Source organism: Narcine bancroftii, chromosome 3 (genome assembly GCF_036971445.1).
Source record: "Narcine bancroftii isolate sNarBan1 chromosome 3, sNarBan1.hap1, whole genome shotgun sequence".
Classification (NCBI taxonomy): domain Eukaryota; kingdom Metazoa; phylum Chordata; class Chondrichthyes; order Torpediniformes; family Narcinidae; genus Narcine; species Narcine bancroftii.
Genome location: NC_091471.1, coordinates 212081179 through 212093470, shown reverse-complemented (window position 1 = coordinate 212093470; position 12292 = coordinate 212081179). Strand labels below are relative to the sequence as shown.

General features: G+C 38.9%; 1 protein-coding gene across 1 annotated transcript in view; it reads left to right on the top strand.

The window, feature by feature from the left end:
* Positions 1-12292, top strand: part of ablim2 (actin binding LIM protein family, member 2) — a 381413-nt gene that overhangs the window by 191514 nt on the left and 177607 nt on the right. The window contains exon 7 of the mRNA XM_069923131.1: positions 7885-7972. Within this exon, the coding sequence (XP_069779232.1) occupies positions 7885-7972 (88 nt within the window). The remainder of the gene's footprint in view (positions 1-7884; positions 7973-12292) is intronic.

Here is a 12292-nt window from a genome sequence, read left to right as displayed (position 1 = left end):
AATTGCTTCCAACTCAAAATCCATGATCTGTATTAATTATATTTCTTCGGTTCCAAGATAAAGAGAAGATTCTATCTTCGGTAGCAGAAAAGTCAAGATCAACAGGAGGCCCACTTGAGCATGAAGGGGCCAAAGTTTTATCTAATGTAAGTGCAGATTTATTAAAAAGAAGAGAATTCAATTCGGTTAAGAAGATTTTATGGGAGAAGGGATATCCGTTTGTACTTCGCCATCCAGCAACTCTGAAGATCTTCATACTTAGTGGAGAAAATAATTTCTTTTTGAGCTTTTTGGAAGCTGAAGATTTTGCACAAAATCTCCCAATAGTTCAGAAGGAGTGATGAATAAGAAGATTTGTTGATGTTTTCGTTTCTTTGATGGACTGTATTCCTTTGGTAGTTTTTTTTAAAGGAGGAGTAAATCAAGATATTGCATACTAATTATTTTTCTTTTCTTTTTATTCTCTTTGTTTTGTCTATGGGTTTTCTTTTCTCAACTTTTAAGTAAGATTTAAAGAACTAAAGGTAAATGTATCAGTGGGGTTGGGGAGGGTAGGAGGTTCTGACCATGTGTGTAGTTGTGGCCATAAAATAGAGGGACGTAGTGTTGGACTTTATTACTGCAACACCTATTGGGGAGGGTTCATTTTGTTTATATATAGGTACGTTTGGACATAAGTATACTTTCATTGTATTTTCCTTTTTATCTGGATTGCTGGAGGAGGTATGTCCAAGCATACAGACTTTGGAGTTGGGTGGAGGAAGGTTCACAGGCAGAGGTGGAAGAAATAACAAACTAATAAGATGAGTAATACAGTGAAATTCATAAATTATAATGTTAATGGTTAAAAGGGCCCATGAAAAGGAAAAGAGTATTAACATATATTAAGAAGACGGGAGCAGATTTAGCCTTCTTGCAAGAAATTCATTTAACTGGAAAAAAAAACATTTCATGTTAAAGAGAGATTGGGTTGGACATGTAGTTGCTTCTTCTTTTACTTCTAAGGCAAGAGGTGTTACAATCTTAGTGAAAAAGAATATCCCAATTAAAATTCAAAATATGCTGGAAGATATGTGATGGTACATTGTCAAATATTTTTGGAATTATGGACACTTCTTAACCTATATGCACCAAATATAGATGATGAAAGATTTATTCAAGAAACTTTTTTGAATTTGGCAGATCCCCATGACAATATTTTGATAGGAGACTTTAATTTTTGTTTAGATCCAATTCTAGATAGAACTACAAGAGGAGCAATAAGAATTAAAGCAGCAAAAGCTACTTCTGCATTGATAAGAGATTTGAATTTAATAGATGAGTGGAGGAGAATTCATCCTAGAGAAAGAGACTATATCTTTTATTCGAATAGATATGATTCATTCTAGAATTGATTTATTTTTAATATCTGCACAAATACAAGGCAGGATATTAGGTGCTGAGTATAAAACAAGATTTTTATTTGACCATTTGCCTTTATTAATGTCTATTATGATACAAGATAAAGAGAAAATGAATATAGATGGAGGTTGAATTCAATATTATTAAAAAGAAAAGACCTTTGTGACTTTATTAGAGGACAAATTCATTTATTTTGTGACTTCTTCGATGCGGCGGCACTGCGCTCGATGTTGAGAATGGAAGCATAGATGAGGTGAATGATTACAGTCTTTTCACAGGGTGGGTGGGGGAGAGCTCAGTGGACAGGAGTTGTGCATTGGAAGTGCTTGATGGCTTTATCCTCCTCATTCCTCTACTGATGACATATGCAAAATAACATGCGAGCTCTGTTTGGCATCTTCCCAGCCAGAAGTAAAGATTTTTTTTGAACGACAGAGCTCTGTTGTTACCAAACAGGCACCAACAGAGTGTCAGGTGGTGAATTTTTATCAACTTGTGACCCCATGTCGGCGCTTAAAAAAAATTGGTTTTTGTATCTTTTTGGTTTTCAGGATATGGGGTACTCGACGTATTGTAACTACGTGATAATGACAGTGTCCTTCCCAATAATAGAAACTAATTCCTCATGGGGTGGGTGTTTCAGTCCTGATTCCTCCTGGCGATCATTACAGAGAACCAACAAAGGCATATGTGGCACCCGTTTAAAGGCAACATGACCAGGGAGGGCATCCTGGTGTCAGACAACAGCCCAGAAAACTGGGGCACTTCCACAAGAATACGGGTACACCCTGGATGCACGCCTGCCAACCTGTCTCCTGACTCACCATGGGATACATGGCGATGAACATCTGGGCTCTGTGGCGAGGGACCGCCCAAATGTGAAGCCAAGGCGTGGGATGCTTTGGCACCTTATGGATGACCTTGCACTACCTGCTTGCAGACATTGATGGTAAAGGTGCACACATGCCAACTAAGCCGGAGAAACCAAGCATGTGAGTCAGTGAACAGACAATTTTTTCTCTCTTCCCTCCCCTCTCACACTGGGGAGCAGTTCTCGCAGCACCATGTTCCGTCGGGAACATGGCCCTGTGTGGTCGGGGTTGGGGGGGTGGGGTGATGGTGGGGAGAGAGTGGGTGAGGTTTCATTGAGTTTGATAATGTGCCCTGCCCACCATACAGAAGGCACTTGTATATATATCGATCCACTTGATTTGCATAGTTTTAAACACCTTTTTACAGTTATAACATGTTGCTTATATTTTACAGTGTAGAAACAAGCTATTCGTTGTGTTTGTAGCGATTGGTGAGTGATGTGACTTCCAAGGGATGGAAAGTTATATGTGGATTATGGAGGAATATGTGGCCTCCCTGTGTGAAACTTATTTGGAAGTCACATTACCTGCCAATCAAGGTTAGATTCTGGCCACCCATTAGTGCACACCTTACAGTTTGCTTATTGAAGTGATTCAGTGTCATCATTGGCTAGACCAGTGGTTCCCAACCTTTTTCTTTCCACTCACATCCCTCCTTAAGCAATCCCTATGCCATCAGTGCTCTGTGATTAGTAAGGGATTGCTTAAGGTGGGATGTGAGTTGTAAGGTAAAAACATCATGAGTTGGGACCGGAGAAGGAGTCACCCAGTACTAAGGAGTAACAGGATGCAGGTGTGACCTTGTACGCTCAAGATAAGTGAGGCAATAACAAGATGATGTGCAGCAGACTAACAGAGAAGGGTAGCAACAGCTTATTCATTGGACAATGTAATGGTATGATAATTTACTAAGTGCGTGTCCTGAGGTATAAAAAAACACCACTTGCTGATATCGGGAGAATGCGCCTTCTCCAACTAACACTGTTAGTTGCAAGTGTTACAATCCGGTAATAAAGAACCTTGATTTCAACTCAGTCTGGTGTCTGACTCACTCATTCTCGAACAAAGCAGACCTAACAGAGTGGGAAGGGAAGGTTGAGAATCACTGCTCCAGACCCAGTTGTTACTGAAATATTTTGCTCAAGACAAATTGTCATTGGCCCATTTCCTTTGGAGTTATGAAACTGAGCACATAACGAGTCAATTAAAAGAGTGGTTTTCAACCTTTTTCTTTCCACCCACATACCACCTTAAGCAATCCCTTACTAATCACGGAGCACCTATGGCATAGGGAATACTTAAAGTGGTATGTGAATGGAAAGAAAAAGGTTGGAAGCCACTGGGCTAGATGCTCAGCTCAGAACAATATAAAACATCAATGCATTACACATTTCTTGTTCTCTGCCTTTTGGCCCAAGCCTCGGACTTTATACCAGGTCGCTACTGTGGACATTGCTGGAGGAGTCGTGGGTAAAGTGTACAGTACACTGAGTTGAGCCGTGGTACTGTAATAGATCAGTGCTTGCAGAGAACCACACCCCCCATTGGTACAGGGAATCGGGAGTATGTTTGAAAGTCCCTGTTTGTGAAAGTATGTACACAGGCTGGAGCGTGTGGCAGGGTAAGCATTCACTGGTATCAGAGTCCCTTGTTCCCAGTGCCTGTTTGCACTGTTATAGATTTTGTCTTGTGCTGTGTAGAAGATAAGTGGCCACTGATATCGGACTCCAAACTGGGTCCGATGTGAATGTCTCTATAGTTATTTAGTAGTAGAGTAATTAAGTATCATTTGACATCTTCCCCATTAGTCTCCCGTGTGTTCAATAAAGTTACCTTTGATTGTAATGTGTGTCTAGACTTGTCTCTCTGTGAGCACACCACTGATACTCTTCCAAACACAGCAACACCATATACAGCTCAGTATGATCAGAAACCTCTGCTGAATCCAGCAGCAGTGTGGGTGGTTAGACATGCCACCTTCTGGTCTACGATGTATTGTGCACTACAGTGTACTGATATGAAAGTCTAAAACACTTGTAAGCATGTTGCAGCAAGCTGGTTCTTCCTTATAAAGTTGGCATCTGAAGAAAAACAGTGGAATGCAATCCAGTAAGTATGTAAATCATTTTGAAATGTTCTGTTAATTCTTTTATCATTGCACAAACCAGTTAACTGGATATAATCAGTTGTTCCAAGATCCAAATTCTTCAGAGTTCATAGACATTAGGGAGAGTTTCTAACTGAGCTTTCTTGACCTTAGCAACAAACTTTATGGATTTAAATTAATAGCAAGAGATCATAATAATTTGAACCACCCTTCTATGAACTCAGTTCAAGCATCATGGTAGATTCATCATTAGATTTGAGAATATGTTCAAAGTCAGTTAATAGATTATAGCTAATGATTTCTGGTGGAAAATTAGTTTTTACTGTCAGAATATTGTTCTTAGATTTTTTTTTAGTGATGGAGATCACTTCATGGCTATTTTAAAATTAGTTATTTATCTGAATTGGCAGATCAAGTGCTGAGGCCTTTCAATCCTTCTTTAGAAACACACAAGCAGTGTGAATGAGCAAATATAAAAACTATTTTTTTTTATGCATTTTCTTACTGTTAAATTTATAAATCTTCTGCACTGATAAACCATACCCAGTAAGCGACATCGTTTTAGAATGCACTTTCCATTAAGGTAATGCTGTTTCCATACATTTAGCTCCAGTCACCAGCCTTGTTTAAGAGACCATTAAATGAAGATGAGCAACCAGAGGGGAAGCCACTGCAAACACTCAGTGAATTTCCGATTATTACAATAACAGGGCCTCCAAATCACTAGAAAGATTTCAAAGGTTGGAGGAAGTGAATAAAATAAACAAAGTAGTAAAATGATTTTCAGAAGATATTTTAAAGTATCAACAGGTGTTTTACTAAAATCTATACATTTTTAGAGATCACACAATTCAAATTGAGTAGTCTCCATTTTTCTCCTCGTCTTGCAATTGAAACGGTAAATTCTTATGTACCAAAACCGCAACTCCTTTTTTGCCTTTGAATTAAATGAAGAATAGAAGACTTGTCCAACCCAGTCCCGCTTAAGTTTCAAATGTTCTTTATCTGTCAAATGAGTTTCCTGTAAAAAGGCCACATCTACTTTAATTTTTTTAAAATAAGCAAGTACTTTCTTACACTTTATAGGATTATTCAAACCCTGAATATTAAGAGAAGCAAATTTAAATTTTGACATGTCTTACAACAGTTAGAAAAAAAACCCCAACTCTTACCCCCTTACCCTCTCTTAATACGATCAAAAAAAAGAAAGAAAAAAAAGGGAAAATTTTTTAAAAAAAAATTATTATTTAAACAAAAAAAAACCTTCACTCTTTAATCTAATAATACAAAAAAAAAGAAAAAAAACGGGCAGGAGGTTAAAAATACCCCTTCCCGTCTAAACCGTGCAATGCGGTAACTCCCCAAAAAAAATGGGTGTGAGATAACTCACACGTAGCAGATGACTTTCAGAAAATAGTGCCTATCCAGTTCTCTCCCCCAACTCTCACTTCATCTTAAACTAACATCATCATTATTTAATATCCCCTTTTTTTAAAAAAAAGCATTAGAAGAAAAAGGACAACTCTTCTTTTAATCAGCTCCAACTGCCGAGTCACCATTACGACCATTCCTTCTTGGAGCACGGCTCTTTTCTTCCATCTCTTGTCTCCTTGGAGATCGCGGCGGACTATGTCTCTGTTGAAACTGAGTAATTGGCAGCTCTTGAGCAAATGCTATAGCTTCCTTTGGAGAATCAAAGAACTTTAGTTGGTAGCCATCTTGAAAAACCTTCAAAACAGCTGGATATCTAAAGGTTGCCTTATAACCTTTCTTCCACAACAACTCTTTAGCAGGGTTGAATTCCCGTCGTTGGAACATAACCTCTTGACTCAAATCCGCATAGAAGAAAACTCGATTATTTTGAATCATCAAGGGTGATTTTCTCTGTTGTGCATTTCTAATAGCCACTCGTAAAATTATTTCTCTGTCATAATAATTCAAGCAACGAACCAAAACAGGTCTTGGACTTTGACCTGAAATAGGTCTTCTACGCAAAGCTCTGTGAGCACGTTCCAGTATTATACCTTCCGGGAAATGTTCTTGACCCAGCACCTGCGGAATCCATTCCATAAAAAATTTTCTTGGGTCTGGTCCCTCCATACCTTCCGGCAAACCTATAATCTTTATATTGTTCCGTCTGGATTGGTTTTCCAAATAATCAATCTTTTTCACCAAATTTTTATTTTGAGTTTGTAAGTCTTCAACCATTTTGATCACATCAAAAACTTGATCCCGTATTTCGTCTATATCTTCTTCACACGAATTAAATTTATCTCTCACTTCAAGCTTAAAAGCTCCAAACTCAGCCATCTGTTGAGAATGTATTTTCACCAGAGTATTAAACCTAGTACCAAGTTCAGTCATAATCTTGGATAATCCCTGCATTGTATAAGATAATTTATATTCAAGATTCACAAGAATCTTTTCAATTGGAAGAGATTTTGGCTCAACAGATTCCTGCTTCTTCTGCATAACCAAAGGATCTTCTGTTCCTTCCTTCATTCTGGTTGCCTTCCTTGTAGTATGACTGCGTGTGGAAACCCCAGCCACAGCCTCTCCAGCAATGACTGGAGGACGCTGGCCGAGGTTTTCCCCAGTCCATAATGTATTAAGTTCTCCCAGTACATCAAGTTGTATAGGTTCTTCTATCTCAAGAGGTGCAGTTTGCAGCGCCACCACTGCAGTTGACAAATGCCTTTCCCCAGCCGGTGTTTCAGCTGGTAATACTTCAGCTGATGATACTACAAGCGGTTCATTCATAACATTGCCGTCAGATGCTACTGCGCATGTGCGAACCTGAGTAACTCTTTGTTCTAAAGGCTGTTTGGCGCCCTCTTTAGGGCTCTCTACCGATGTAACATAGAGCTCTGCATCCGAACACTGTACCTCTCTCCCGGGATCCATTTCACGCTGAGTCCCGGTGCCTTTACTATAGGTAGGCTCCAAAACTTGAACTTTTGGAAAATGTAGTTTTTTGATGATCTGTTGTCGTGTTTTTTTTTGCTCTTTTTCATCAATTGTACCATCAGAAGTTAAATTAACAGCACTGAAGTTATCTAAACTTTTAAAGAATTTTAATGGGCATTTCTAGACAAAACAATAAGATAGAGTCAGGAGAGGACTGGAAGGCACGTCTGATCCTTACGCCATCTTCCCACACCCCCTATCTTACATTTTGAAGAGGCTTGATACTTCTACTTTCGATTCTTGCACCTTGACACTTCTCTGTAGACTGCTAGAATTTGTGTGGTGATTGACAGGGGTGGCATTGTTAAGTTCAGGGCAAACAAGATAAAAACTCAGAAGATTGAATATAAGGGAGTAAGTATGAAATATATTGAATTAGTTACCACATTTAATAAGGAAGCTACAATTGCTGAAATTAGGATGAAAATTACCTGCTGAAAATATATTTTCTGAATATTAATATATGACAATTGAATTAGTCTGAAGAATGTCAATATTCTAATGAAATAAATCATTTCACCACATTTTTTTTTCTAGGCCGGAGAAAAACATTATCATCCAGACTGTGCACGATGTGTCAGGTGTGAGGAGATGTTTGCCGAAGGGGAAGAAATGTATCTGCAAGGTATAAAAATTAATGAATAATTGCTCTTGATAATCTTCAGTACATCTTACTTATTTTGTTCATGCTTTAATTGGTCTACTCAAAGCAACCTTAAGTTTTGCATCTTGCTCATTATAAAAGGTATACTGCATATGCAGAGCTCTGGGTCACTTGTTGCAGATATATGTGATCCACCTCAATGAAATCATATTAATAATGATCAGAATTCACATTGCTAAAACATTAATAAAACAACAATACTTATGATCAAAATGTTTAGATGAAAATATTCAACAAAGGATTATTTAATTGAAAAGGCTAAAAGTGGTATTAAAAATGAAAACGATTCTGATCTGTTGTGAGAAATTAAAATGCTTTATTTTGAAGTGTTTTACAGTAGCTTGTGCAGGTGGGTCAAGGAATTGAGAGACATTTAAGTAGAGGGCATGAGTAGTTTTCAAATAGTCCTTTGAGTGGGGTTTGCTTTTTTGGAGGTGGTTTTGCAAAATCTCAACAGTCTTTAAACAGCTAGTAAAAAATACAAGAGTCCTGGAGGAACTCAGCAGGTCTCGCAGAATTCATAGGGGTAAAGATACATAGATAACGTTTCGGGTCTGAGCCCTGCGTCAAGATATGCATCCAGAGGAGGTAAAGACCTTGGATATTTAGCAACTTTGGATGCAGCAAGACTTGCTGAGTTCCTCTAACATTCTTGTTTTTACTACAATCACAGCATCTGCAGACATCTGTGTTTCAGTCTTTAAACAGCTGATAAATTACAACATGTAGACTTCAGAAACTTTAAAGTGCCAAATGTTTTCAGAATCATATTTATACATAATTAAATAGTAACCAGTAAAATGTAGTCAGAAACAAGCCTGCAGGAAGCACTGGGAAGGAGTATAGAGTTGGGAGAGCTCTTACTGCTGAATACACATTCAGCTCTCTAAATTTCTAGATCTTCAAAATTGCATTTCAAATGATATTTTCCCATTGCATGCTGATTATTGTTTGTGACCTCCTTTTTGTGTGTTTCTAGAAAGTATGAGCTTCATACTCCTTGCCAAAATGCTGACATCATTAATTCTGCAAGTTAAAAAACTGGATTTTGGAGATAGGGTCAGGATGAAGGAGACAGGGAAAGGAGATTAAGTTTAGTGCTGGATCTTAGGACAATGCATGGTAATTGAGGAGGTGATGGTAAATATTTTTTATTTTGTTTAGTTGATGCTTAAAGTTGCTTTCTCTTGAGTAACCTTGGGGTAAAGTGCTGTTCTGAAATACATTCATTAAGTACCTCAATTGCATGATGCAAAAGGAGTATCTCTTGCATTGGGCAGGAGGAAAGGATGGCTCTTGTTGGTCTTGTCTAAAAATAGCATGTGCTATACTTCTGGTCAGATAGGAACGGAAGACAATTTATAAATTTGAATTTGCTCTGTCATTTGTAGATGCAAATTTTAGATTTATTATCAGAAGAGCTTACATAACATCACATACAGCCCTGAGATTCCTTTTTTCCTGTGGGTGCAGCAGAATTACCACTAATTGGTAGTGCAAAAAAAAACTGCACAGCATAAACATGTAAACAAACAGACTGTAAACAGTTAATGTAAACAAACTGCAATACATAGAGAACAAAAAGAAAATAAAGTACACAGGTAAGAGTTCTTAAATGAGTCTAAATGAGATTATCATTGTGGAGTCTGATGGTGCAGCTGTTCCTGAACCTGGTGATGCATGTCTTGTGGTATCTACACCTCTTTCCTCATGGCAGCAGTGAGAACAGAGCGTGTGCTGGATGGTGTTTGATGACTGTTGCTGCTCACCGACGGCAGTGCTCCCTGTAGATGTACTCATTAGTGGGGAGGGTTTTGCCTGTGATGTCTTGGGCTGTGTCCACTACCTTTTGGAGGGCTTTATGCTCAGGGGTATTGGTGTTCCCATACAAGACCGTGATACAGCCAGTCAACACACTTTCTGCTACACCCCTGTAGAAATTTACCAGGGTTTCTGGTGTCATTCCAAACCTCCGCAAACTCCTGAGGAAGTAGAGGCGCTGACATGCTTTCTTCACGATGATGTTAGTGTGTTGGGTCCAAGAAAGATCCTCCGAGATAGTGACTCCCAAGAACTTAAATTTGCTCACCCTCTCCACCTCTGATTCCATGACTTTTTCGACCCTAATTCTGTTTACTTGTCTTTGGCCCATGTCGTTTATTAACTATAAAAAAATCTATTGACCTCAGACTTAAATATAGCATTTAACATTGATAAATATTTGTGGAAGAGAGTTCAAAATCTAGTGCCGTTTGTCTGCTTGTTTATTAACCACTCTCATTTTTAGACCATTCTTTCTGGGTGTAGACTCCACAGACACGGGAAATAGTTTTTCTCTATTACTCAACTAGTTACTCTTGGTCTTGTTTAATCAAATGAGTCTTGAGGAATGCAGTTCCAATTTGTGTAATCTCCATTTATAATTTCAACATTGAACTCCAGATATTATACTGTGCTCTTGCAAGGAACATAAAATCCTTGTTTTGAACTGCTCACAGTTCTTGACCTGTATCTAACCATTATCTTTGAGTTATTATTGCATAATTTGTTCTGGAGGTCAGCATTGATTATTTTCTGAATTTTCCATGACTTTTTAATTAATTGATATACATGGACCACTAAAAATATTTTCTCTGCCTCTGGTTTAGCTTATTTCAAAATTACTCAGTTCCATTCTTTGTCATGTCATATATGCCTGCTTGGAAATAAATTTGCCACATTTCTACCTATTGTCACTTCACAATTTACTTTCCATCCACATTGTTTGTGATCTCTTGTGTCATGATTACTAATCACAAAAATAGTTGTGAACCCAATACAGATCTTCAGAGAACACCAGGATCACCAGCCACAGGATCACCTTCCCATTAGCTCTCAAATCTCTCAACTAATTTTTTAAATCAGATCAATAATTTGCATTCTGATCTTGAAACTTCACATTTAACTAACTATCTCTTGTGAAAGAATTTATTAAATGCCTTCATGGAGTCCATTGTGAATGACACCTGCTGGCATTCCCTTTTTCACTATGTAACTCACCTCTTCAAACAATTCAGTCTAATTTGCCTTTAATTCTGATAGGAACATACAAACTCCGTACCATCAGAATTTCAGTTTTTAAGGTCTCTCGTTTACCAAGCACACCTTTGCCAGAAAACAACCTTCCCCAATCCAGACTTGCTAGATCCTTTCTGATTCCATCAAAATTAGCCATTCTCCAATTTAAAATCTCAACCCATGAACCAGACCTGTCCCTTTCCATCAGGAGTGCAGTGCTGCTCTGACACTTCATGCAACCACTCCAGGCACCTTATGGGGTGGTTCTGGCACCTCCTTGTAGCTGTTTTTGGTGAGCTCTGGCCCCTAAAATATTAGCACTGCACCCCTGCTTTTCATATCACAAGTACACCATCCTTTATCGGAAATCCTTGGGTGACAGTGTGTTCTGATTTCAGAATTCGGAAAGCCAGATTTAAGACCACCCTGAATTGTGCTGCCGTATCCACCCCACCCCCTTCCAGTCACGCTGCTATCTCCCCCCTCCCTTGCCCACCCGATTAGCGCTGCCGTTCTCCTACCCCTCGCCCACCCAACTTGCACTGCCTGTCTCCCCTCACCTCACCCACCCGACTTGCTCTGCCGTCTCTCCCCTTCGCCTGCCCAACTCGTGCTGCCATCTCTCTCCCCACTTGCCGGATTTTGGAGCTTTCTGGATTTTAGATGTCCGGATAAAGGATTGTGTCCCTGTATTAAAAAAGTATGTGTCGCACATTTTTTAGCTTTCGAGACTGGTGTCATTGCAACATTGTAGTCATTGAGATCAGACTTTCTAGAATGAATGGCATATGAGCTGCCTCTCCCAATGCCGTTCCACCATTTGATACTTCTACTTGGAAAATGTGCAGTGTGTGTCAGTGGCAGCAGGACCTCTAAACTGGTAATCCCATTGAGGGTTTACCATCAATTGCAGCCTTGATGAGCTGCCATTTCTGTGGCTTCTCTTTGTATACAATATATCTGTGACTGCTTCTCACATCAAAAATTTGGAAAGAAGCCTAATATTTCAATTAGTCTTAGGACCTTGGCTTAAATTTAAATGGTTCCATGCATTTGGTGGTGATGGATTCTATGTTGGGAAGTACCAACTATTTTTCATTATTCATTAGCATGGCATTAGCATTTAGAAACATAGAAGATAGGAGCAGGAGTAGGTCATTCGACCCTTCGAGCCTGCTCCGCCATTCAACGAGATCATGGCTGATCTTAAAGTTCAGTACCCCG